This window comes from Megascapheus bottae, chromosome 6 (assembly GCF_031878675.1).
Source record: "Megascapheus bottae isolate mThoBot1 chromosome 6, mThoBot2.hap1, whole genome shotgun sequence".
NCBI lineage: Eukaryota > Metazoa > Chordata > Mammalia > Rodentia > Geomyidae > Megascapheus > Megascapheus bottae.
The window spans coordinates 67,772,647-67,799,961 of NC_143514.1; the positions used below are offsets into that span (position 1 = coordinate 67,772,647).

Here is a 27,315-nt window from a genome sequence, read left to right on the forward strand (position 1 = left end):
ATTATCAGTGCCCCTACATGCTAACTCTTGATAGTTTTGAAGCTTCCTGCTAGCTTACAAGCATGATAAACTGTTTTCAGGATTGAAGAGATAAAGGGATATGACTATTGGTGATCAGGCTAGAACTAAACACAGGGTTACGTGTATAGCTCAGTGTAGAGTTCTTGCTTGGCATGTATAAAGTCTCAGGCTCAGCATGCCCCACTACACACACACAACAGAAAACACAATTACACTTCAATTACACTTGAGTCAATATGAATTTTTATTAACACACATTTGCCAAAGTCTGTAAAACCAAAACATTCTTGTTTTAAAATGTCCATTATTACAAACATACAAAGAAATAAAAGGTGTTACCAAAAGTTAGCTACTTAATTTCATGGTAAAACAGTGTCATGATTTTTAAAAATCAAACTTTCAAGACTTGAGATTACTCCTTTCCCTTTTAAGAATGTTATGGAAAGTTAAAAATGTGTGGATTGATTTTATATTAAATGCCAAGACCTTAAAAAAAGATTTAGTATAAAAACTATGCATTTTTATATTGTCAAACTTTATGTATCTGAATTTCTCAATCTTCAAAATAAAAAACAAGGGAACAAAACCATGACTGTCATTTCTTTTACAATCCTTTCTCCATAGCCAAACACATCTGAAAAATATTTGACATTAAGCTGTAGCTAAAAGTCTCTTGTTCAAAAATTTACAAAACTATTTCACACTGTTTTCCTTGCTGGGATGCAAATGGATAAAAAAGCAACATGGTCCATTGTATCTTGGATGAAAGGGAAACCGCCCACTCCTCATCTGTCCAGCTATATACATGGCTCTTTTTCCCAGAAGGGTATCACAGATTACAGAATATTTGCTTTTAACAAGTTAAACTTACTGTTACAATTTTGAGAGACTGAAGAACAATTGCCCACTGTCTTTATAATAATTACCCTTAATTCTACCTTTCTCCCCACCTCCATATTCATGTTGGAGTAACTGGTTTTGTTCTGTTTCATGACATATACTACACATTCTCAATTTCCTTCACAAACATCACATAGAGGAACCTGGAGAATATGACTAAAAATGTAAATCTTTTTTCCTTAAGAAGTCAACCCATTGGACCTACTGGGTCAGTAAGGGAAGACAGGACACATACACGCTGGTAGAGGCTGCACTGCTCCTGAGTAGCATCTATTTTCCATATACTTCCATTAAAAGGAGGGGCTGCACAGGCCAGAATAAGCAAGGGGTGAGAAGTGATATTCTCCCAATCTACACTTGAGCAGCTCATACTGATTCCCTGATGTCCAGACATTGGCCAGTTTTGAATATGCTAATGTAAAAAAGAAAATCTCTGAAAATTGTCCAGTATGATAATTGATAAAAGCAAGTAAAGGGTATTTTTTTTTAAGAAGTGGCAGTGAGAAAATTTGGAATCAATCACATAAAAGAGTAGGGAAAGGGGTGAGGAAGTGTCCAGTAGAACCTGGACAATCTTTCTTTCTGCCCTTACTTTAAAAAAGACAGACTGTTCAAATCTTTGCAACCTCCTCAAATATCTCTTTAAATGCTCCTCCAAGAAAACACTCCAAAAGGCACTTAGCTCTGTACTTCTACATCAAATATTTCAACTTAACGATCATTTTTTAAGACTGTAAGGTAACAAGAAACCATCTGATTCTTTTGCTAAAAGCTAGAGAATAGGACTTCTTATTTTCAAGAGACATCACTTTTATAAGAACTAGCTCAGCTACCATTATTCCTTTATCAAGAAAAAGTTTCTTTTTTTAAAAAATAAATAAAACTCTGGCTATACATAGTACAAAGTTCATACATAATATACCTGGAAAAAAAAAAAAACCCCGAGGATACCCTGAAGCAAAAGCTTTATTGAGAGAGAAAGCCTCTCTCATTGTACCAAGTCTTAAGGTGGCAGTTTTCAAAGTTCAGAGAGTGGCAGTGATAAACAATGAATGCAAACAATTTGCCCCTGGGTATAGCAGGACCCAAGGATGGACAGAAAACAGCACTGTACATAAAACATGGAGCAGTGACCACCACACATAAAAAACACCAAAAAAGTAGTACAAAGAGAAAAATGGAGGGAGGAATGGAACGACAGACAGAGGGAAGAGAGAGGAAAAGGACAAGGCAGGAGGAGGTAGGAAGAAAAAAGTGAGCTTGAAACCCCAAACACGCAAGCATGCAGTCATAACACAGCACAAATCAGATGTTTCCATTCAGCCTCCAACAGTCACACAAAGGATAGCTGTAATAAAATAGAGATTTCTTAAGAAAGCTCGCAATTCCAGAGAGCAGCCAGGTCTCCAGCCCAGGATGACTCCATCTGCTGCTGGGAACCCTGGGTGCTCTGTCATGGAGAGGTTATAGCTCCTGACTTCTCAGACTTCTTGCTCTTAGACAAGGCAGCTGCCTGCTTTAGGAGCTCTCTGTTTTTGGCCTAAAAGAAGAAGAAAAAAAATCAGTGTTAATAGCAAGATAGGTTTTTCATGCAGATGTGAAGGAAACAGATGCAGAAGATAAGGAAGAAAGTCTTTAAGGCTAGATATTTAGTTCAGGGAAAATAGTAATCACTACAAGCTAATTGAGAGCCTCAATCTCTTAGAACTCTTGGAAACAAAAGGATGCTTTTCAGACAGGCATGGGTGGCTCACTCACTCCTATAATCCTAGCTATGCAGGAGGCTGAGGTCCAAGGATCATAATTTGAAATTATCCTAGGTAGGAACGTGAGACTCTTATTTCCAAATAACCAGAAAAAGGTTGGAAGTAGAGCAGTGACTGGTACAGTATCAGCATTAAGCAAAAAAAATCTATATGAGAGGGAAAGGCCTCAAGTTCAAGTCCTACTAGAAAGAAAAACAAGACACGAAAATCATTAAGAGGATACTTTATGCAATATAAACCAATCTGACACACTTTAATGAGTTCAGTAAACATAATCTTTACTTCATACACCGGGAATCATACTTGGTATATTAAAAAATCAAGGAACTCATTTATTAATTCCACTGTGTGTTGTTTTTTTCCTGTCCTGGGACTTGAACTCAGGCATGGGCACTGTTGCTTAGCTTTTTTGCTAAAGACTAGCGCTTTACCACTGGAACCACAGCTCCACTTTCAGCTTTTTAGTAGTTAATTCATAAATTTTTCTATCCAGGCTGGCTTTGAACTGTGATCCTTATATCTCAGGCTCCCGTGTAGCGATAAGCAATATAGATGTAAGCCACTGGCGTTCAGCCATGGTTCTTAAGAGAAAAGAAGCAAAATATATCATAGAGTAAAATAATTAAAGATATCCAAAAGGGAGATTTCATGAGAAGAAACATGAGGTGATTATTTTAAATGCAATCATCCAAGTACCTGTAAATATAAGTAAAGTTACCTGTAATTGTTCTGTGACTTCTTTGTGTGTTTTCTCCATTTGGTTCATTTTGGCCCTCATCTGCGATTCCTGGTACTGAAAATCAGCCTTCAACTCTGTAATCTGAAGGAAAAACAAAACAAAACACATATAAACTAAAAAACAAGAAATTTTGTGTGAGGAAAGTTTTGGTACCAGAGATACATGGCCCCCAGGAGATGAAATCTAAGGCTTTCCTGCAGAACCCTACCTACATCCAAGCCAATGGGATTCTATTGTTTCCTAAAGATCACAGGAAACAATACATGTACATGTCTTTGTTTCTTCTCTCTTTTGTGGTACAGGGGACTGAACCCAAGTTATGTATGTGCGAGTCAAGCACACTACTCTATTTGAGCCATGTCTGCAAGACCTGAGTGTCACTAACTTTGTCTGAGCTGGTATAAAACTCAAGATTCTCTAGCCTCTAGTTTCTGGGTAAATGGAATTGTAAGTATATATCACTACCTGCAGTTTTTGTTTTTGTTTTGTTTTTTTAAGAGACTCTTTTATTTTGGGCCAGTACTAGGGCTTAAACTCCAGATATCCATGACAGGTACCGGTGGCTCATGTCTGTAATCCTAGCTACTCAGGAGGCTGAAATCTGGGATTGTAGTACAAAACCAGACTGGGCACAAAAGTTCATGAGACTTTTTTTTTTTTTTTTGCTAATCCTGGGGCTTGAACTAAGGGCCTGAGCACTGTCCTTGGGTTTTCTCAAGGCTAAAGCTCTACCAGTTGAAGAACAGCACCACTTCTGGCTTTTTCTATGTATGTAGTACCGAGGAATCGAACCCAGGTGTTCATGCTAGGCAAGTACTCTACCACTAGGCCAAACTCCTGGCCTCCTTCATGAGACTTTTACCCCAAGTTAACCACTAGAAAACCAAAAGTAGTGCTGTAGCTCAAAGTGGTAGAGAACTAGCCTTGAGCTGAAGAGCTCAGGGATAGCAGATCAAGCCCCAGCAACAAATAGTAAACAAAAAAAAAGTCCTCCAGGTATCCAGTTCTCACTCATAGCTGTTGCTTTATCACATGAGCCATGACTACAAATTTTTTGCAGGATAACTGGAGATGGAGTCTTGAAGACATTTTTACCCAGACTGGCTTTGAACCACTATCCTCTAGGTTTCAGTTTCTTTTTGGTTTTTTTTTTGTCTTTTCTTTTTTTGGTATTAGGGATTAAACCCAGGGCGCTGCACTTGCTAGGCAGGCGCTTTGGCACTGAGCTACAACCCAGCCCATCAGTTTCTTGAGTAGGTAGGATCTGGGGCCTGAGCCACTGGTGCCCAGCCTCACTTTATTTTTTTGTGTGGTTAATTAATGATAAGAGTCTCATAGATACTTTTCTGCCTAGGCTGGCTTCGAACTGTGACCCTCAGATCTCAGCCCCCTGAGTAGCTAGGATTACAGTTGTGAGCCATTGGCACCCAGCCTTTTCATTTAAGTTTCACTGTTGCCAAGAGCTAGCAACTTGGGAACAATCTGGGCACAAGCAGAGAAATGGAAGATAACTAAGATTATCTGGCTTGAGATAAGGAGGCATGATGCCTATCAAATCATGATGTCTCACATCAGAGAGTATGACCTTGGTCTAAAAGAATAGGACTAAAAGAATAGGTCTGACTTTGTTCAAAGCCTTAATTCAAAGCAGTAGAAGTGTCATTCTGATTGTCTGTAAGAATATACTTGGGTCCATTTTCATCTGTCAGTCACACAGTAAAGTGGACAGAATGTGGGTCTTCCTATGAATCTCTGCTTACTGGCAGGATGAAGCTACACACAGCAGAGAAAGAACAACACCGGGCACTGGTAACTCAGAGCTGTAACCCCTAGAACTGGAAAGGCTGAGATCTAAAGACTGAGGTTTGTAGCCAGCTCCAGCAGAAAAGCCATGAGACTCTAATCTCCAATTAACCACCAAAAAGCCAAGTGGCACAGCACTAGCCCCAGCACCAGACCAGGCCTGGAGTTCAGGCTCCACTATTGACACCAAAAAGAAAAAGAAGAAGCTACTAGTTATTAAAACAAAATGAGATATTCTGAGAACCTGAAAGTAAAGTAGAAATAATAAGCATGAATTAGAATAAGAATGTAAGAAGCTCCCTTCAAGAGGGAGTACAATTCTTGGACCAGAGGAAGATAAGTCTTGGCTGAGGTAGACTGAGCAATGTAATGCCATCCCATGAATCATGTGTCCATGAGAATCTCTGAAAGCGTCAATGTACCTAACCATATGAAACAGGTCCAACAGTTACTATCCTGTCTCAAACCACACAATTTTAATCTCAGATCTTTCTGGCCATACCTTCTTCTCCTTCTCTAAGATCATTTGATCCTTTTGATGTAACATCTTCTTCAGAGTTGCCACCTCTTCCTTCAGCTGGGCAATGATGACAAAGTGGTCAGTGCCTGGTGAGTCCAGAGCCAGATCCGGGGAGAAGCTAAGCAAGAAAGTGAGAGGAAAAAAAAAACCCGTAACTTAAGATGGACAAATTTTCTCTACTTGATGATATACTCTAGACCATGTGACTGAGAACCCTTTAAGGACAGGAGTAAACTATTTGAATTCCCAGCATCAAGCATGGTGGTTCATCCTTACAAAGTTCAACAGTATTGGCTGAACTCAAACTGTACCAAGAAGATGGAAGTCAGAAGGTGATACCAAGAGGCTGGGAGTTTGGCCTACTGGTAGAGTGCTTGCCTAGCACACATGAAGACCCGGCTTTAATTCTTTGGGAATCGAAAAAAAGCTTGAAGTGGTGCTGAGGCTCAAGCGGTCGAGTTCTAGCCTTGAGAAATCCCAAGTACAGTGCTCAGATCCTGAGCTCAAGCCCAGGACTGGCCAAAAAAAAAAAAAAAAAATGGATATCAAAACAAATAACCTGATAGCACCTCTGTCACATTCACTACTAAACTAGATACTATATCCCAAGAGCCACAAACATTGTTTCAGGTCCATTTAAAATCCCCATGTTTTACTTCTGAAACAGCCATGGCTGTGATTAACTTCCTTAGAATTCTAGAAATCAGACAATCTTCAATTGTAAGCATAGGAGACTCTGCACTATGATGAGGTACAGCCAGTCCCTTTTCTACAAAGATGAGGCTTATGGGAAGGAAACCAGCTTCACCTAAGCTACAACTGTCCTTCAGGATGTTATTTACATTGTCAAGAACTGTATCACCTGGGCATGATGGCACACACCTGTAATCCCAGCATTCAGGAGATGAAGGCTGGAGGATTATAAGTTTGAGGCCAGCCTGGTATATAAACTGAGCTATCTAGGTTTGCCTGGGCTACACAGTAAGATCCTATCTCATTAAAAGAAAAAAAAGAATTATGTAACAGGATAGGAACAAATCGGAGAAGACTTCAGAACCACCCCACAATCATGGTTTCCAACAGTTGGTACAGCACCTGAGCACTCCATTTTGTCCAAGTCCCAAGTGGAATCTATGTCCTTTTAGCAGAGTCCTATTTGGGGATTCTGTAAACTCCAGAAATTACACAAACAAAAAACAAAACAAAACAAAAAACCCAAAACAAACTGTCTTCACATACAATGAACAATTTACCTGGTGAGGACCCACAGCTTTCAGGGATTGGTTAAGAGGCGCCTCAGACCCCAAACAAGGGATCACTGCTATTTCTCTAGAGAATCACCAAAGGAAGGAAGGCTTTTTTCCCTCTCAGGAGAGACTTTTCTTTCTGAGTTTTAACAAAGCAAGATTTATTGAAGCAGAGCAAGTGCAAAATCAAAAGTAAATTCTCAAAGTAAGTAGACTGTGGGCAGCTTGACAAAGTAGTCAAGTGGCTCTCAGGATACTCAAAAGCAAAACAAGCTTAAAGTCCTTTTCCAAAGGCTTAGGAAAGCCTTAGGGAGAGTGAGTGTCCCCATATCAACAGAGCAACACCTTGTGGCTCTGCCTGTGGTTGGATCTTTCCTATCTTATACCACATCTGACCACCAGCATTTCTCTACACAGGAAGAAACAAACCCCAAGTAGCAAGCCTGACTACTGGATATAGTTACCAATGCAAACTTTTCTTTCTCTTTTTCCTTCCTTCCTTCCTTCCTCTTTTTGTGGGTCATGGGGCTTGAACTAAGCCTGGGTGTTGTCCCTCTTCTGCCTTGAACTGAAGAGCTCAAAACTACCGCCCTACCTTTGAGCCTGGGTGTTGTCCCTGAACTCTTCAGCTCAAGGCTGAAGAAGCCCTACTGTACAGCCAAGCCCCATTTCCCTTTTTCTAGAGGTTAACTGGAAATAAGAGTCTTAAGTCCTTTGGTGTCCGAGTTGGCTTTGAACCTTGATCCTCAGATCTCAGCCTCCTGAGTAGCTAGGATTACAGGCATGAGCCACCGGCACCAATGCAAAGTTTTGTATGGTAGATTGGAGGACACCATCCATTGTCAAGATCATTGTCATGCACACGCACATATACGCACGCTATGCACGCTCCCACACTCATCTACATAAAGCATAAGAAGAATGTCAGAGGAAGAATGAATGCTGTCATTATTGACAAATGAGATCAATTATTAGATAATAACAAGTAGATGCAGATTAATAAGATTCCATTATAGCTGGAGATGCCCTTCTAGGTGTAGTCTTACATCTGTTCATCTGTTCTAGGACTCAACTGAGGACCTGTGAGGACCTGTCTTCCTTCAACCTAAATCTTTTGCTGTTGTTGGTAAGGCCTGAACTCAGGGCCTGGGTGCTCTCCTTGAGCTTTATTTTTTTATTTTTTATTTTTTTTGCTCAAGGTAGGTTAGCCCTCTACCTCTTTGAGTCACAATGCCACTGTCAGCTTTTTGGTGGTTAATTGGAAATAAAGTCTCATGAACCTTCCTGCCCAAGCTGATCTTGAACTGTGATTCTCAGAACTAAGCCTCCTGAGTAACTAGAATAACAGGCAAAAGCCACTGGCCCCCTGCTCAATCTAAGTATTATTTAAACCTTTAACTACAGCAATGAATAAAGCAAGAAGAATGAGATGGTGATTTCCCACAGCCAAAAAGCTAAGGCCCACAGGGCAACGGTGGCTCATGCTCAGGAGGATGAAATCTGAGGATCGCGGGGCAGTCAGCCTAGGCACGAAAATCCAAGAGACACTTACTTCCAGTTAACCACCAGAAAACCAGATGTGGCGCTGTGGCTCAAGGGGTAGGGGGGAGCTTTGGGCTGAAGAGCTCAGGGACAGCACCCAGGCCCAGAGTTCAAGCCTCACAAACGACAAAAAAAAAAAAAAAGTTAATGCCCAGCTCCGCCTTCTAGAGAGGAGTCTTCTTGTACCAATGAATGGTTGATAAAACCAGTTCTATCTTGTATTAGAATATAATCTCTCTGAGTCTTATGCCTTAGTTCAATAACAACTGTTAGATAAATGAAAAAGACAGCTAGGTTAGTAAGATAGAAAAGCCAGCTTTTTTCTAAATACCTCCAATGATAGGGAACGCCCTACTTTCTCTGGGAAACTTTTTGTTAAAAGCTATTAATTTAAGAACAATCTTTTGTACTCAGGAACAATTCAGGAGAATAAGTGAAGCTACAAGGAAATATGGGTCTTTTAGAAACAACAAGCCACAAGTGAGATGGCTGTTGCTGACTGTGGAGGCTGCTTCTACATTGCCAATGGAAAAAATAAACAAGTAACACTAAAAAGTAGCTGGTACATTTTCTCAAGGAATGAAAACCACACCTAACTCCCGTTTTCTTCAAACTGAAATGATACAATCTCAACAAACAAATTATAAAATACTGAGAGGTAAGTGAGGGATTCTGTAAAATACTAAAACTCAAAAGACTAAGTTAGGGCCGGGAGTGTAGTCTACTGGTAGAGTGCTTGCCTAACATACATGAAGCTCTAGGCTTAATTCCTAGGTTCCACAGAAAAAGCTGGGGGCCAGGAGCATAGCCTAGTGGTAGAGTGTTCACCTCACATGTACGAACCCCTGAGTCTGATTCCTTGGCATCACATACACAGAAAAAAGCTGGAAGTAGCACTGTAGCTGAAGTGGCAGAGCGCTAGCCTGAGTCAAAAGTGCCCAAGACAGTGCCCATGCCCTGAGTTCAGGCCCCAGAACTGGGAAGGAAGAAGGAAGGAAGGAAGGAAGGAAAGGAGGGAAGGAGGGAGGGAGAGAAGCTGGAAGTGGTACTGTGGCATAAGTGGCAGAGTGCTTGCCTTAAGCAAAAAGTGTTCAAGGACAGTGCTCAGGCCCTGAGTTCAAGCCCCAGGACTGGTCAAAAAAATAAAAAGACTAAATTATTATAGATATTAAACCATGAGAGAAAGCTAATGTAATATGCTTTGTCTACAATAAGGAAGACTAGCGGATAAAGGATAAAAGAAGAAACAATTAAATATGTCTTAATGCTAATGAAAAGGGAATGTGATCATATGGAAAAATTGATGAAAACTTATAGGATACATGGAAAAAAAAAATCTAGAGTTAAAAAAGCATGCATTGGGGGCCGGGAGTTTGGCCTAGTGGTAGAGTGCTTGCCTAGCATGCACGAAGACCTGGGTTCGATTCCTCAGTACCCCACATATATAGCAAAAAGCCGGAAGTGGTGCTGAGGCTCAAGTGGTAGAGCTCTAGCCTTGAGAAAGTCCAAGGACAGTGTTCAGGCCCTGAGCTCAAGCCGAGGACTGGCAAAAAAAAAAAAAAAAAAAAAGCATGCATTTAAAAGAATATAGTTTTTTTTTTTCAGTGTTGGGGCTTAAATCTGTAGTCTCATATAGACTAGGCAAACATTATATCACTAAGCTATAATCTAGCCCAAAAGTCTATGAATATTTTATAAGTGCAGTTGGGAAAATGGACTGTGATTAAAGACTATGAGATAGCCAAACACTAGTGGCTCACACCTGTAAGCAGACAAATACTCTTATCTTCAATGAATCAGCACAAAACCAGAAGTAGAGTTATAGCTCAATGGCAAAGTGTCAGCCTTGATAAAAAAAGCTAAGTAAGAGCATGAGACCTTGAGTTCAAGCCCCATACCAACACACACACACACACACACACACACACACACACACACACACACACAAAATCCTCAAAAACATACTAAGAGGCAGCTACAATAAATTATTTCAGATACAAGACCATAAGCTGGGCTCACATCTGTAATCCTATAAAGCTACTCAGGAGGCTGAGATCTGAAGATGGCTCAAAATCAGGCCAGGCAGGAAAGTACAGAAGACTCATCTTAGTCTGGGAGCATGGCCTAATGGTAGCGTGTTTGCCTAGCATGCACAAAGCCTAGAGTTTAATTCCTTGGTACCACATACATAGAAAAAAGCTGGAAATGGTTCTGTGGCTTAAGCAGTAGAGATCTAGCCTTGAGAAAGCCCAAGGACAGTGCTCAATGTTCCAGAACTGGCAAAAAAAAAAAAAAAAAAGCTCAGGAACAATGTCTACATCCTGGGCTCAAGTCCCAGGACTAGATAGAGTTTATACAAACACACCCATACAGGCTTAGTATAATATGTTAACATGTGTTCATCAGGTATATAGGCTTACAGTAATAAAAGGCTGCCCTCCCCTCCACCAAAAAAAAAAGCATCATCAGTCATCAGAATGCTTTTTTCAAAATGCATTAGAAGCAGAAAAAAAAAACTCTCAAGAAGTAAAATGGGCAGCAAAATATAATCCATCTTGTGCTACAAATATTTAAAAATGCACTGGCTGATTTTCTGAAGGCTACAAATTCTGAAATAACCCAGCACATCATGTCTCACCTCAGCCTCTTCAAACCAATCCATGCCCTGCCTAGAGGGAAACACAGGTATAGATCACCATGCAGCACTTGACTTTTTTTTTTTAATTTGGCAGTCCTGGGGCTTGAACTCAGGGCCTTAGGACTGTCGTTGGGCTTTTTTCTCAAGACAAGTGCTCTGCCACTTGAGCCACACCACCACTTCCAGCTTTTCTATGTATGTGGTGCTGAGGAATCAAAGGCAGGTCTTCCTGGCCAAACTCCCAGCCCTAGCACTTGACTTCTTAAAATTGGGATGGAGAATTATTTAGGACTTCAGAATTGAACTAGTATTAAATCCAGCTACAATTTCTTATATTTTAATGACAAGCTTCAATTGATAAACAGTCACTGGTACAGCTTATGTATCAGCCATCAAGTGGGTAGAACACCACCAACGAAAGGCTTATGACAGCTACAGACTAGCTCCCAGCATATCCTAAACAGAACTCCTGTTTCAAGAAGCGTGTATGCATTGCGATGTGTGTGTGTGCACATATCCCAACTGGCTCACCTGTCTCCATTAGCTGTGATTGACTCAAACTTGGACTTTTTCTTTGGTATTTCATTTTGAATTGAAGATGTAGAAAGTGTTTTCTGGCTTTTAATGGCAAAAATAGAGAGACACACATTAGACATCAAAGATTAAGAAAACAACACAATGAATCTGTCAAATGGACCCACATAAGACAGTAGCTCTTCTGTGTAACAGCTTCTTAGTTTTGACTATTTAATAGGTACTGGATAGTTGGGTAGATAGTCTCCATAAGACCAAAAACCATCATCAGCCTAAATTAAAATATCATGTTTCATTAATAACTACGAGAACAGAACTTCCATAGTTAGTATAATTTGTCTTACTTTTATAAGCACCTAAACATTACATTCATTGTCTCACATGCATCTTTCACCTTATGGATCTGGATTATTCCTACTGTGTAAAAACTGAGCCCTGAAGATTAACTGATATACAGCTAGTAATAAACCTGTGACTAGTAACCAGGTTAATGTACTTGAACTCCTTCCTGGTCTTCCTCTTTGTATTTATGAATCTACTACTACTTCAGTCCCACAATAAATACCAGTGTCAGCCTCAATAAGCTCAGCCAAAACTGGTCCTAAAACAAAACCTGAAAAGCTTATCTATCTATCTATCTATCTATCTATCTATCTATCTATCTATCTATCTATCTATAGAGAGAGAAATTTATTGCAATACTGGAGTTTGAACTCTAGCACTTCCTAGACAAGTCCTTTATCACGGAGCTATGCCTCCAGCCATTTGTACACTGGTTATTTTTGACATAGGGTCTTGCTTCCTGCCCAGACCAATGAGCTTAAATTAAACTCTGGGGCAGGGCTATAGGATTTCATACTTTTAAAGTATTCTCTATTTTAAGTGCTATGAGTTCAGATCTCTCTTCCCTTCTCTGAGTTTTAGATTAATAAAACTCTTCTTGGGCCAGGAGTTTGGCCTAGTGGTAGAGTGCTTGCCTAGCATGCACAAAGACTCGGGTTCGATTCCTCGGTACCTCATACATAGAAAAAAAAAAAGGCTGGAAATGGTGTTGAGGCTCAAGTGGTAGAGCTCTAGCCTTGAGAAAGTCCAAGGACAGGACTCTAGCCCTGAGCTCAAGCCCAAGACTGGCAAAAACAAAAAACAAAACAAAAAAACCCCCCAAAACTCTCCTTGCTACCTCAAACTCAGCTTCTGAAACTGAACTCCACTTTTCCCTATGGAAAGAAACACAAGAGCTATATGTTTTTGTTTTGTTTTGTTTTGTTTTTTGCCAGTCCTGGGCTTGAGCTCAGGGCCTGAGCACTGTCCTTGGACTTTCTCAAGGCTAGAGCTCTACCACTTGAGCCTCAGCACCACTTCCAGCTTTTTTCTATGTATGTGGTACCGAGGAATCGAACCCGGGTCTTCGTGCATAGCTAGGCAAGCACTTTAACCACTAGGCCAAACTCCCGGCCCTTGTTTTGTTTTTTACCAGTCCTGGGCTTGGGCTTGGGGCCTGAGCACTGTCCTTGAGTTTTCTCAAGGCTAGAGTTCTACCACTTGAGCCATAGCACCACTTCTGGCTTTTTTCTATGTATGTGGTACCAAGGAACCAAACCCGGGAACCTAGGTCTTTGTGCATGTTAGGCAAGCACTACCACTAGACCAAACTCCCGGCCCAAGAGCAATGTTTATTTATTTATTTATTCAGAGATGCTGGGGACCAAACTCAGAGCAAGAGAAAGGGTAGGTACTCTACCACCCAAACAACCTCCCCCAAAATAATCGTAATCCTTGTCGTCGTCATCCTCCTCGTCCTCCCCCTCCCCCTCCTCCTCCTCCTCTTCCTCCTCCTCCTTCTTCGGCAGTTCGAGAGTTTAAGCTCAGGGCTGGGCTCCTGCTTACTTGCCTCCAGCCAGGCTTTTTTTTTTTTTTTTTTTTGGTGGGGGAGATGGAACTGGGATTCAAACTTGGTACCTGATGCTCAGCTAGTGTTCTGTCATGGAGCCATGCCTCCAGCTCCAGGCCCTTGTTATTTTTGAGATAGGGTCTCACTGCCTGTCTAGGCATGTGCTTGGATCACAATCTACCTATTTTAAGATTCTAACTATTTGGGGGATGGCAGGCAAGTGCCACATCTAGCTTCCCTATATTGAGACAGAGTCTTGAGGACTTTTCAGCCTGGACTGACCTAGACACAAGATTTTCCCAGTCTTGGCCTCCCACATAGCCAGGATGACAGGCACATACTGCTGTGCTCTGCTACTTTAAAAAGTTCAAGGGACTTTTTGGACTCTTCTATCAGGGTTGGCCTTGAAGCACCATTCTCCCATTTTTTTCTTTTTCTTTTTTGTCTTTCTCTTTCTTCTTTTCTTCCTTCCTTCCTTCCTTCCTTCCTCCCTCCCTCCCCTCCCCCCCCCCTCTCTCTCTAGTCCTGGGGCTTAAACTCAGGGCCTCATCACTGTCCTTGGGCTTTTCTCAAGGCTAGTCCTCTACCACTTGAGCCACAACACCATTTCCAGCTTTTTCTATGTATGTGGTACCAAGGAATTGAACCCAGGTCTTTGTGCATGCTAAGCAAGCACTCTATCACTAGGCCAAATTCCTGACCCCCCATTTTTTCTTTTTTTGGGTCAGTTGTGAGACTTGAACTCTAGGACTGTGCATTGTCCCTGAGCTCTTTAGCTCAAAGCTACCACCTACCCTTTGTACCACAGTACCACTTCCGGTTTTCTGGTGGTTAATTGGAGGTAAGAGTCTCACAGACTTTTTAGTGCCTGGGCTGGCACTGAACCACAATCCTCAAATCTCAGCCTCCTGATTAGTTAGGATTACAGATGTGAGCCACGGCACCCAGCTACCATTCTCCTATTTTCAGCCTCCAGAATAGCTAGGATTACAGGCACAAGCCACCAGCAATGAGCTGCAAAAAAAGTTTTTCTTACTCGCCCTCACCCTTTTTCTTTCAATGTACTTCCCACTAGTCAGGGTAAATAATTTTTTAATACAGATTTGGTCTTTTCCAAAGGGACCCCATCCTTTAGTGGCTTTGCACTAACTCCTGGATGAAGGTCACGGTGCTGAGCAGGTCTGGACCCTTTCCTCCCTTTCCCCAGCTTCCAACCCCAAGCTCCAGTAGTGTAAAAGGACTTAGAATTCTTCCAGCTTCTCTATGGACTTATGCCCACCAATTCTTTGCAAATGCCATTTCCTCAAGGTAGGGTGCCTCTGCCCAGTTTTCATTTGATGATTTCAATTCTTTCCAAGAGAGTTAAACACCAGCTTTCCTCTAAGCCTGCCTTACCTGACTTCCTAGGCAGTTAATTACGACTGCCTCTCATGCCTGAATCTTGACATGTTTCCACACTGTGGTACTTGTTTCATTAGCCCAAAATGATTTGGTTATAATTCTGTCTTTTCTATCAGATGGCACAGTTCTGGAGAGCGGCATGACTTTATTTATCTCTGTGTTCCCAGTAGAGTCCCTGGCTTATAAAAGCACTTATAATGTTTACTGAATAAACAAATTCATACTGAAAATAATGTTAAAAAAATAACTAAAATGTGCTGAGTACTTTCTACATGGCAGTTGTCAAACTAATTGCTGTGCATGCACTATATAATTTATCTTCACAACAGCCCCATGAGGCAATACTATTATTTTCCTCATTTACACAGGGGGAAAACATTGTCCAAGAGTCCCACAGAAAACTTGGTAAGACCAGGATTAAATTTGATGGGAGCCTAAGGGTATCTTTTGAGTGGACCCCACAAGAGGCAAACTATTCCTCAATAAGGAGTCAGGAGTATGGCCTAGTAGTAGAGTGTTTGGCTACTATGCTCCAAGTCCTGGGTTCGATTCCTCAGTACCACATATACAGGGAAAAAAAAAGCTGGAGTGATGCTGTGACTCAAGGGTTAGAGCACTAGCTTTGGGGAGGCCCAAGGACTTGGGCTCAGGTCCCGAGTTCAAGCCCCAGGACTGGGTAAAAAATATATACATATAAAAATTGCACTCCCTAGAAAGGGAAATGTTCTGGAGAAATACCCTCACCAATGCTGACAATACAACATGTGAAATTTTCTTTCCCTCTCTCTCTTTCTCTCTCTCTCTCTCAAAGTCAGCACTCTATCACTTGAGTCACAGCTCTACTTCTGGCTGTTGGTGGTTAATTGGAAATAAGAGTCTCATAGACTTTTCTGCTTGGGCTTAGAACTGTGATCCTCAGATCTCAGCCTCCTGAGAAGCTAAGGATTACAAGAGTGAGTCACCAGTGCCTGGCAGTTCTATAGAACTTTAACCTCAACCCAGTGCCAGGAAATCCTAATACCTTAAGGGAGATACAGAAATTGTAAAATTTGGCAAGCTAGCTACTTCCCACAGGCTAGTAATTACAGAGAAAAAGAGGGAAGCTTCTATGAGCTGTGTCTTCCAGGACTGTCAGTGTGAGGAGCAGAGCTTATCTATCAGGCCAGGCAATGGGGTCACCTGTTGTAGTGGCCACTCAGGCGGCTGTACTGCTCCTTCTCCTGATGGCTGCTGCGCGAAGAGCTGCTCAGGTGTTTCCTCTGCTCTTTGGTCTTCTGCAGGACACGTTTGTAAGAAAGTGTGCATAGCCAGCACAGCAATTTCCCATCTACCTGCAAGACCAGAGAGAGAATAAAGAAAAGGAAATGGAGGGCAGTGGCTGAGAATGTGAGCACTGACAGAACTCAGGTTCTAGATGGGCCACTTGTATGCTGCATAACCTTGGCCAAGTTATGGGGGCTACTCAAAGGATGTAGTGTCATAATGTTCATAGAAGGCACTAAGCTTGCAGCCAAGCACATAAACATTGTTTAATAAATACTGCTTTAGGGTTGCACATGTGGATCAAGCCAGAGTGCTGGCCTAGCATGCAGAAGCTGAGTTCACACCCCAGTCAGACAGTAAGACCTCCCCCAAAAAAAGAGAAAGAAAAAAAAAACCAAACACTAATTTATCTTTTTGTTTTGTTTTTCTTCAACCTACCAATTAGACAAGAGTAAATTTCCCATAAGGATTTCAAAAAGTACAAAAATATCTCTATGGTACTTGCTCATTAAGGAAAACTCAGAGGGAGAAGATAAAATAGGCATTATTTCACTTGTATATGTGAGTGTATATGTGTGTGGGGGTAAGACCATTTAAAATCTTAAAATCTACTGTCTTATCTTGGAGCATCAAGGGTTAGCTGAGAAGAGCACTTGACTAGAAGGCACAGACCCAAAGTTCAAAGCTGAGTACTACTGGAAAATAATATCTACTTTCTGAGCAATTCTCAAAAATATAGTACATTAAGATAGACATAGAAATGTATGACTATAATGGCAGAAAAAAAAGACACTGAATAGGCATGGTGGTACACACCTGTAAGGCCAGCACGTAGGAGACTGAGGCAGGAGCATTGTAAGTTTGAGGACAGCTGGGGCTATATAAGCCCCATTTCAAACAAACAAAAGAATATGTACACAGTTCGCTAGCCACCATGTTCCTACTAGTTCCCTTGAACTTATGCTTCCTAACTGATCTCATGCTTTAACTTCAAATCATAAGCCTCCTCACCCCAACTCTCAACTAGCTCAAATTACAAGTACATGCCACCAGTACTACCTGGATTATTTAAAAAATCGCAGTAACTGGGGCAGGAGTATGGCTTAGCGATGCATGCATAGCATGCATGAAGACCTGGGTTCGATTCCTTGGTACCACATACATAGAAAAACCAGTGGTAGAACACTAGACTTGAGGAAAGCCCAAGGACAGTCCTTGGGCCCTGAGTTCAGTCCCCAGGACTGGTAATAAATAAATAAATCAATCTCAGTAACTTTTGCCTGGGCTAGCCTCAAATTGTTACCTCTAATGTCTACCTTTAAAGTACCTGAGATTGGGGATGGGAGTTTGGCCTAGTGGTAGAGTGCTTGCCTTGCAAGCACAAAGACCCAGGTTCGATTCCTTGGTACCACATATATAGAAAAAAAGCCAGAAGTGATGCTGTGTCTCAAGTGGTAGAGCTCTAGCCTTGAGAAAGTCCAAGGACAGTGCTCAGGCCCTGAGTTGAAGCTCCAGGATTGGCAAAAAAAAAAAAACCAAAACAAAAAAAACACCCAAAGTACCTGGGATTATGAATGGACCATCACACCTGGCCTCTGTCTTGTCAACAAAGCCCTCTTTCGCTCCCCACACTCAAACCTGTCAGCAAGTCCATCAATGTGAATCTATCGATTTCCTCTAATTTCACTATTTCCATCCTCATAAAGCCATTCTCGTCCCCTACTACAAGCTCCACCCAGAGGAACACCCTATTTCCTATCTTGAGGCCTTTAAAGGTAGGTGCAGAGAGCAGCCTAAGAGGGCTTCTTCAATGTAAATCCAACTGTATCTTCTCTCCTGAAAGCCCAAGGGCCCAAGGTTTTCTCATTGTATGTAGTATAAAACACAGACTTTTTGCTACAGCCTGTGTGACCTCAATGTAGCACTGGCCTACTTTTATCTCCTTCCTTTCTCCTCCCTTTGTTTTATCTGCCTTCTTGTTGTTCCCCTCTGACATGCAAGCCACAGAGCCACTACCAGTTTTTTCTGTATATGTGGTACAGAGGAATTGAACCCAGGGCTTCATGCATGTTAGACAAGCACTCTACCACTAGGCTATGCTCTGGGCCCAATGTGTTTTCTTTTATCATGTGTCAATTTTTTTTTTCTCTCAGTGGAAATAGAGTAGCTATTTCCTGGAGACATTTGAAATATTTAATGAAATAGAAAAGAAAGAATAGATGGGTGATCTAGACTCAGAAGGTTATGAGTTGAAACACTGGTTCTGTCATTTATTTCCTGGGTGATTTTCAGCAAGTTAATGTACCAGTGCCTTAGTTTCTATCTGTAAATGGAGTATGCAGACAGTAAAGTCTTTAAGATTCTTATTGCCAATGAACCACCCACACCCCGCGTACCTCCTCCCTAAAAAACAAAAGCCAGAAGTGGGGCTGTGGCTCAAATTGTAGAGGGCTGGTCTTGAGACAAAAGCCCAGGCCCTGAGTTCAAACTTCAGGACCAACACACACACACACCAAGGAAAAAATAAGAAAAATGCAGAGCTTTACCTTCTTTCTATCATCTTTCCTGTCAAATGCACACTGCTGCTTGCACTGTTCACAAGAATATGGTGGTCCGTACTTCTTCTCCGAATTTGTGCAGCGTTGGCATTTATTGCCAATAAATGCTGCAATTATGTTGCAGTACTGACAAGGTTTTGGCTTAAAGGGGAGAAAAAGAAGAATGAAGTAAGTATGTTATAAAATACTTTTTAAAGCAGTAATTCCTATAAGTTTATGAGTCAAAGGGAAAAAAATGTATTCCTATATTCCCAATATCATAAATTTACTTCTATACTGATTAAATGAAGGCCAATTCTTAACACTATAATAATGTTTTTTTTAAAGGACTATTGATGTTTTTAATGAATAAATGAACAAATAATAAAAGCCCTGGTGTGTATAATGAGTTTTCTGAGAAATCCAACAGCATCTAAGCTATGACAAAATGAGCAAGTGCTTCCAAATCTCTACCTAACATTAAGAGAACTGTTTCACCAGATGTGGTGGCCCATACCTGTAATCTTAGCTACTCAGGAAGCTGAGATCTGAGGATCACAGTTTAAAGCTACCCCAAGTAGAAAAGGTCATGACTCTTATCTCAATTAACCATCAAAAAGCCACAAATGGAGCTGTGGCTCAAAAGTGGTAGAGCACTAGCCTTGAACAAAAAAAGCTCAGGGATGTGTCCAGGTACTGAGTTCAATTCCTAGGTCTGGTATCAAAAAAAAAAAACACCAAAAAAGTTTTCCAATGTGGAAAGGGGTAACATTGATCAAGACCTATTATAATAAACTGCTTTGTTCAATGGCAACTCCTGAAGCCGGTACCAGTGGCTCATGTCTGTAATCCTAGCTATTTAGGAGGCTGAGATCTGAGGATCACTGTTCAAAGCCAGCCTAGGCAAGAAACTCTGTGAGACTCTTTTTATCTCTATTAAACTACCAAAAAGGGGCTTTGGAGTTTGGCCTAGTGGTGAGAGTGTTGTTTAGCATTCACGAAGACCTGGGTTCAATTCCTCGGTATCACATACATAGAAAAAGCCTGAAGTTGTAGTGTGGCTCAAGTGGTAGAGCTCTAGCCTTGAGGGAAACCCTAGGACAGTACTCAGGTCTTGAGGTCAAGCCCCAGAACTGGCAAAAAAAAACAAAAACAACTACCATAAAAAACCAGAAGTGGATCTGTGACTCAAGTGACTCAAGTGTACTAATCTTGAGCAAAAGAAGTTCAGGTATAGCCCCCCTCTGAGTTCATACCCCAGGACCAGCACCAAAAAAAAAAAAAAAAAAAAAAAGGGTAGGGGTGGGGGGAGGGAAATGGGGATCAAGACATGTGAAAGGGTATCAATGTATGTGAATTAATGCACCTCCTATCTGGCAAATATCATGTAACCCTTCTATTAATTATAATAATAAAAAAAAAGCCAATGCTTCTATACAACTACCAAAAGATAAAAATAAAAAATGGGGCCAGGCCGGGAGTCTGGCCTAGTGGTAGAGTGCTTGCCTAGTATGCACAAAGACCCAGGTTTGTCCTCAGTACCACATCCGTAGAAAAAAGCCAGAAGTGGTACTGAGGCTCAAGTGGTAGAGCTCTAGCCTTGAGAAAGTCCAAGGACAGTGCTCAGGCCCTGAGCTCAAGCCCAGGACTGGCAAAAAAAAAAAAAAAAAAGAAAGAAAGAAGGAAAAAATAAAGATTAAAAAAAGAGAGAGGGAAAATTGTCAACTGTTACCAAACTAAGAAGACTAGTCACTGGATTTATCTTTCCCCTTATTTATGCCAGTTTCCAAAGTCATACAAGAAAAATTATTTTTCTGGTAGTGACTTTATAGTCACACACAGAAACTTCACAGTTGTAGGTATCAAGTAAGTTCAAACTCTGAAACACTAATACATTAACATAACCAGTTCTTCTAATAAAAATGTTCTGATAGTCCAGAGAAGATGAAAGTTTCAAGAGCTACTCACTAGGTACTCACTGTTAGGATCAGAGAAATCCTACTTACCGTTCCATATAGCTGCACGTTCTGAGCACATTTCTTGCATATCGTATTGGTTTTACTGTTAAGAAAAGACACACAAGGATTTTTCTCAGAACCTCTGAAAATTGGTTCCTCCTGAAGCCAAAGGACTGGCTCCATTGCTAAGGCAAGGCAAAATACAACCTGGACACTTGATATTTGAGTAACTACCAAGAATTCTTTTAATTATGTACTTATTAGTTTTGTGATCTTACTAATATGGAGTTATTTTGTTTTGCATGTTTTTTTTTTGTTGTTGTTGTTGTTGTTTTAAGTGGTATTGGCATTTAACCTCAGGGCCTGATACTTCCTTGGCTGATACTCCATCACTTGAGCCATATCTCCGTCCCTGCTTTTTGCTGGTTATCTAGAAGATAAAATCTATTAGATTTTTTTTGACAGGGTTAGCCTCAATCCAAGATGTTTCAGATCTCAGCTTTTAGAGGAGATAGAACTATAGGTGTGAGCCATTGGTGCCTAGTAAGTGAATGAGATTTTTCTTTTTTTTTTTCTTTTTTTTTTGTGACAGTTCTGGGGCCTGAACTGAGGGCTTGAACACTTTCCTTGGGCTTTCTCTTTCACTTGAGCCACAGTACCATTCTGGCTTTTTCTATGTATGTGGTACCAAAGAATTGAACCCGAGTCTTTGTGCTAGGCAAGCACTCTAGGCCAAACTTCCAGCACCAAGAATGAGATATTTCTGATTTTGACATCTGTTAAGTATCCTATGAAAAATTACTAGCTCTAAAGAAGATTCTCAAAATAGGATGTTAGACTGAAATGAACACCAGGAAAGAAAGTCTCTTCAATTCAAATGAACAACAACAACAAAAAAGTAAGATAAGGAAGAAAATATGTGTTTAGAGTACAAACTCTATTGATCCTATTCTATCCAATTCCTGTCAAGTTCAGGTCCAGGAGTGGGTCTAGCATGCACAAAGTCCTGGATTCGATTCCTCAGTACGACATACGTAGGCTCTGAGTTCAAGCCCCACGACTGGCAAAAAAAAAAGTTATGTAAGGTTTTTTACAAAAGGACATTTTTAAACAATATTCTAAAAGGAAAAGGGTATTAAAATCTAACTTCTGTGAAGGTGATTAAAGTTAACATGAACAAAAGAAGCTAAACATTGGTAGCATACATGTGCAATCCTAACTATTTAAGAAGCTGTGACGTGAGGAACTCTGTTTGAAGGCAGCCTAGACAGAAAAGTCAAAGAGACTTGATTTTAATTAACCAACAAAAGGCAGGGCTGGAGATGTAGCTCACTTAATTGGTAGACTATCAACCAATCAAACAAGCCAAGCAAACACAAGGCCCTGATTTCAAGCCCTGGTACCACCAAAATAATACAGATACACATACACACAATCTCAGAGTAGAAATCCTTTAAAAGAAATATTCAGGTGGGGGGGGGAGGGAAATGGGTACCAAGACATGTGAAAGGGTATCAATGTAGTATGTGAATTAATGCACCTTCTATCTGGCAAATATCATGTAACCCTTTTACTAATTACAATAAAAAAAAAAAAAGAAAAAAAGAAATATTCAGGCCAAGAGTTTGGTCTAGTGGTAGAGTGCTTGCCTAGCATGCATGAAGACCAGGGCTCGATTCCTTGGTACCACAAACATAGAAAAAAGCCAGAAGTGGTGCTGAGGTTCAAGTGGTAGAGCTCAAGCCTTGAGAAAGTCCAAGGACATTGCTCAGGCCCTGAGCTCAAGCCCAGGACTGGCAAAAAAAAAAGGAAGAAAGAAAGAAAGAAATATTCAAGGGGCCAGGAGCGTGGCCTAGTGGTAGAGTGCTCACCTAGCATGCATGAAGCCCTGGGTTCGATTCCTGGTGCCACATACATAGAAAAAGCCAGATGCTGTTTCGCAAATGGTAGAGAGTTAGCCCTGAGAAAGCCCAAGGTCAGTGCCTAGGCCCTGAGTCAAGCCCCAGGTCTGGCAAAAAAAAAAAAAATTCAAATGAAGTATTTTCTTTTTTTTTTTTTGCTAGTTGTGGGGCTTGAACTCAGGGCCTGAGCACTGTCCTTGGGCTTTTCTCAAGGCTAGCATTCTGCCACTTGAGCCAAAGCACCACTTCCAGCTTTTTCTTTGTATGTGGTACCAAAGAATCGAACCTGGGTCTTTGTGCATGCTAGGCAAGCACTCTTACCACTAAGCCAAACTCCCGGCCCCTAAATGAAGTATTTTCTAGGACAATTTTCTGACACTTTCAAAAGAGCTCTTACTTAGAAGATCCAAGGCCCTGGGTTCAATCCCCAGCACCACAAAACAAAAAATACACTAAATGTGATTTTCTAGCCACAGTATAAAACATCTGTAATCCCAGTACTTATGAGGGGCAGGAAAAATGATGAGTTTAAGATCAGCCTTGGCACAATGAGATTCCTTTAAAAAAAAAAAAAGTAACATAATGAACCTTAAATGTAAGTATGTTTCAAATGTGGTTACTCTTAACAAATCTTTATCAAGACTGTCACATTTCCAAAAAGTATCTTCTTTAGTTTCATGAATTCTTCAAGCTCTATGTTTATGTATACTGGAGCAAGAAGCTAATGTTTCAATGCTATGGGATTGGTTTCTTAAGAGTCAAAAAGATCCAAGTTTAAGCCCCACAACCAGAAAAAAAAAAAATTCACAACCACAAGTTTGAAAAAATAAGTACCTTTAAAAACTTAGGCTGGGTATGGTACCTCACTCTCACCTGTAATTATAGCTACTCAGGAGGCTGAGATCTCAGGATCAAAGCCAGCCAGGGCACAAATGGACCTGAGATTTTTATCTCCAATTAACCTCTAGAAAATGAGAAGTGGGGCTTGGCTCAAGGGTAGGGTGGTAGCCTTGAGCTGAAAAGCTCAGGGCCAGCACCCCGGGCCAGCTGAGTTCAAGCCCCATGACCCACAAAACAAACAAACAAACTTAGGAGAGAACACAAAAGCACAATGCAGAAAGGCCTCTGATTACATAAAATCAGCTAAATGAACTCCATCAAATGGAAACAAGAGTTTTTCTTTGTGGCTGTTTTTGTTTTCTTTTGTTTCTGTCTTGTTTTGTCCTTTATCTTTTTGGAAGGGTAGGGGGAAAGCACAGAAATGGAGGGACAAACTGTGAACAAATGTAACAGTGGTACTCACTAGACACTATGTTGAAAATGAACTAAACAACTTGTGAGTGAAGATGGGAAGAAAAAACTGGGGACAAAAGGTAACATTGTCCAAACAGAACTGTATTAGGGCTGGGATGTAGCTTAATGGCAAAGCACTTGTCTAGCAAGTACAAAGTCCTGGGTTCAATCTTCAGTACTAAAAAAGAAAAGGCAAAACAAAAATATAGTTTTTAAAAATGCATTCTGCTAGGCACCAAGGGCACTGACTCACGACTGTAACCCTAGCTACTCCAGAGGCTGAGTTCTGAAGATCTCAGCTCAAAGAATCCAGCATGAAAGAATATGAGACTCTTATCTCCAATTAACCACTAGAAAATTGGAAGTGGGGCTGAGGCTCAAGGAGTAGGGTGGTAGCCTTGAGCTGAAGAGCTCAAGAACAGCGCTCAGGCCCAGAGTTCAAGCCCCATGACCCACCCCCCACACAAAAATCTCTCTTAAAAGTAATGAAGCTTGGGGGGGGGGGCAAAAAAACAAAACAAAACACTTGGATCAAACCCTGTTTTACTAATTAAGTTGTAGTTGAGAGTAAACAGACATTTCTATTTTCCTTATTTGCAAAGAGCCAATTGTCCATTAAGTGAAAAGAATTAGCTAATTAAATAAAAGAAAAAGGCTGGGAATATAGCTTAGTTGTAGAGTGCCTGCCTAGCATGCATGAAGACCTGGTTTCGATTCCTCAGTACCACATACAGAGAAAAAGTTGGAAATGGTGCTGTGGTTCAAGCGGTAGAGCAAAAAGAAGCTCAGGAGAAATGTCTAGGCCTTGAGTTCAAGCCCCTAGATTGGAAAAAAAAAAAATTAAGCAACAGCCAGGTGCTGCTGGCTCATGCCTACAACCCCTGCTACTCAGGAGGCTGGGCTGAGCTACTAGGATTGCAGTTCAAAGCCAGCCCAGACAGCAAAGTCTGTGAGACTCTTCAATAAACTACCAAAAAAGCTACAAATGAAGCCGTGGCTCAAGTGGTAGAGCACTAGTGTGAAGCAAAAGGACAGCACCTAGGCCCTGAGTTCAAGCTGAAGGAATGGCACCAAAAAAAAAAAATTAGTAGGGGATTCTAGCTTCAGTGGTAGAGCATGTGTTTAAGCAGGCGTATGTATTCAATCTCTAGCACTAAAAGTAAAGATATAAGTAATCTGCCAGGCCCCAGTGGCTATAATCCTAGCTATTCAGGAGGTTGATCTGAGAATTGTGGCTCAAGCCAGCTCAGACAAATCCAAAAGATTCTTATTTCTAATTAAATGCCTGTAGTATATATATGGCTCAAGTCACAGTGCCACAGACAAGAATGGTGAAAGCTTAGTGAATGCACAGGCTGTGTTCAAGGTACAGTACCACTAAAAGAAAAAAAAAAAATGTAGCCAGGAGCTAGTGGCTCACTCCTGTAATTCTAGTTATTCAGGAGGAAAGATCTGAGGATTGTGGCTCAAAGCTAGCCAGGACAGTATAAGTCCTGAGACTCTTATCTTCAATTAACCACCAAAAGTTAGCTCAAGTGGTAGAGTGCCAGTCTAGAGCTTAAGAAACAGCACCATTAGCCCTGAGATCAAGACACCCCATGAAAAGCAATCATTAGGTTTTATCTACAGTGGTATGTGGATCATACACTTTTCAATATAAACAGGAAACTTCAGACTATGTATAATTGTATGTGTATTACAATTCAATTGATTATATATCTGTACATGAATTGTAAACACAGCTCTTAAGAAAAGCCCATTAACAGCTCTCATGGTGAACAAAAACTCTACCTCTCCTGCTGGTACTCAGTCCTGCAGTAGGTACACTTCACAACAGGGTGTGCAATCCGACATTCCTGAAATGAAACGAGAATATAATTTTTAAAGGAACTCACAACTGAAAACACCTTCTCTAAGAAAAGACAATCTAGATACTGCAGTAATCCCAGCGTAGTCATTATGTTTGAGTGAGTCACAACTTTCTGGGCCTTATTCTCTGACTCTATAATATCTGCATCACTGCCCAACTGTTGATGTGGGCAGAAGAATTCTACAACAAACACATGTATGAATAAGCACAAGACTAAGAATTGGAAGCCCTGATTCTAATGTTGGTTTTGCTACTGTGTGGTTATCATACAGGTTTACTTGTGAAATCAATGTGCTAGATTAAATTCACTTTTATTTATATAAAATTTATCATTTATATATACACATATTTTTTAAATTATATACAATTGTTTTAAGAGCCAAAAGACCGCTCACTCTGTTCTTTCAGCCCTGGCAAACAAGAATGGCACGAGGAAAGTCATGGCTGATTAAGGCCAATCAGTGACAAGAGAAATCAAAGACGCAAAACTGGATTATCTGAGGGTATCTCAACATCTTGGGTGACTTTTAGCTGTTGCCTTTCAACACCTGCGTTTAGGTAAAGTGGAAGGAAGCAACGTCAATGACAAAGACTGGGCGATACGAAGCCATCTGTTTGATTTATAACGCTTGCTGGTGAGTATGTACAGATGCGGGCGTGGATCATTTTTCTTCAGCTAAGGCTTTGCCACTTCCGGCTGAGACGCGATGAAAAGTGCCCGTGAAGTGTCCAAGTTTGAGGCGCTCCTCCCAGGGCAGTACCCAATTGCGGAATTAAGTCCCACGTGGGGCAAGGGATGCTTGTGTGGGGTTCCCCCGGTCTGCCACCAGGGCAACCCCAGCGGATCCCCCGGATGGCCGGTTTGGAGCCACCCAGGGACACGCCGTCCCCTCCTCCCCCGACCTCGCGGGGTCCCAGAACCATCCACGGTTGCTAAGCACCCTGCCACGCCGGCTGCGAGGGCCCCGGGCTCCCTCACGTGCCGCTCCGGGCCTCCAGCCCGGCGGGGTGCGGTGCCTCAGCCAGGCGGGCCGGCCACACCTTGCCTGAGGGGACCCTGCCGCGCGTCCCCCCTCACAACGGAGAGCTCCCGGCCGCCGCCCCAGCCCGCGCACCTTGCACAGCTGCTGCCCCTGAGACAGCGCCTCGAAGGGGAAGCGCTGGTGGCACTTGGTGCAGGCGTAGAGCGCCGCCATGTCAGGCCCAGGCCGTGGTCGCCGCCCAGCCGGCGCGGCCCTCCGACTTAGCTGCCAGTCGGAGACACAATCTGGGGGCGGCGGCGGCGACAAGCGGCGAGCCGAGGCGGGCGGGCGGGCGGGTCTGGGAGGGCCGGGGCGCACCCGGGCGGGCCCGACGACGACGCTGGAGGCCCGTCCACTGGTTCCGTTCGACGTCGATCAAGCCACAAGGGGCGGGGCCCGGAGCCTCGGCCCACTCGATTCGGTCTAGAGCGGAGTACACCACGGCTACGCTCGAGGCCGCGGTTATGTA

General features: G+C 41.8%; 1 protein-coding gene across 1 annotated transcript; it reads right to left on the minus strand.

Annotated features, from left to right (window-relative positions):
- Nucleotides 1-1,558: 1,558 nt before the first annotated feature.
- Fam76a (family with sequence similarity 76 member A) lies at nt 1,559-27,315 on the minus strand. The gene is made up of 9 exons (XM_090335465.1): nt 26,940-27,315; nt 25,746-25,810; nt 20,809-20,863; nt 18,812-18,964; nt 16,182-16,333; nt 11,708-11,794; nt 5,732-5,867; nt 3,406-3,507; nt 1,559-2,461 (listed from the first exon to the last, which is right to left on the minus strand). Exons 1-9 carry the CDS (start codon nt 27,018-27,020, stop codon nt 2,375-2,377), a joined length of 918 nt encoding a protein of 305 aa, XP_090191591.1. The 5' UTR covers nt 27,021-27,315; the 3' UTR covers nt 1,559-2,374.

What these genes read in the sequence shown, in the direction of transcription:
- Fam76a (XM_090335465.1), bottom strand. Translation starts at nt 27,020, where the DNA reads ATGGCGGCGCTCTACGCCTGCACCAAGTGCCACCAGCGCTTCCCCTTC. An exon ending in ACGTGCAGCTATATGGAACG is followed by an intron (nt 18,965 to 20,808) that starts GTAAGTAGGATT and finishes CTCCCCTTTAAG; the next exon opens with CCAAAACCTTGTCAGTACTG. An exon ending in CTGAGTGGCCACTACAACAG is followed by an intron (nt 11,795 to 16,181) that starts GTGACCCCATTG and finishes TGCCATTAAAAG; the next exon opens with CCAGAAAACACTTTCTACAT.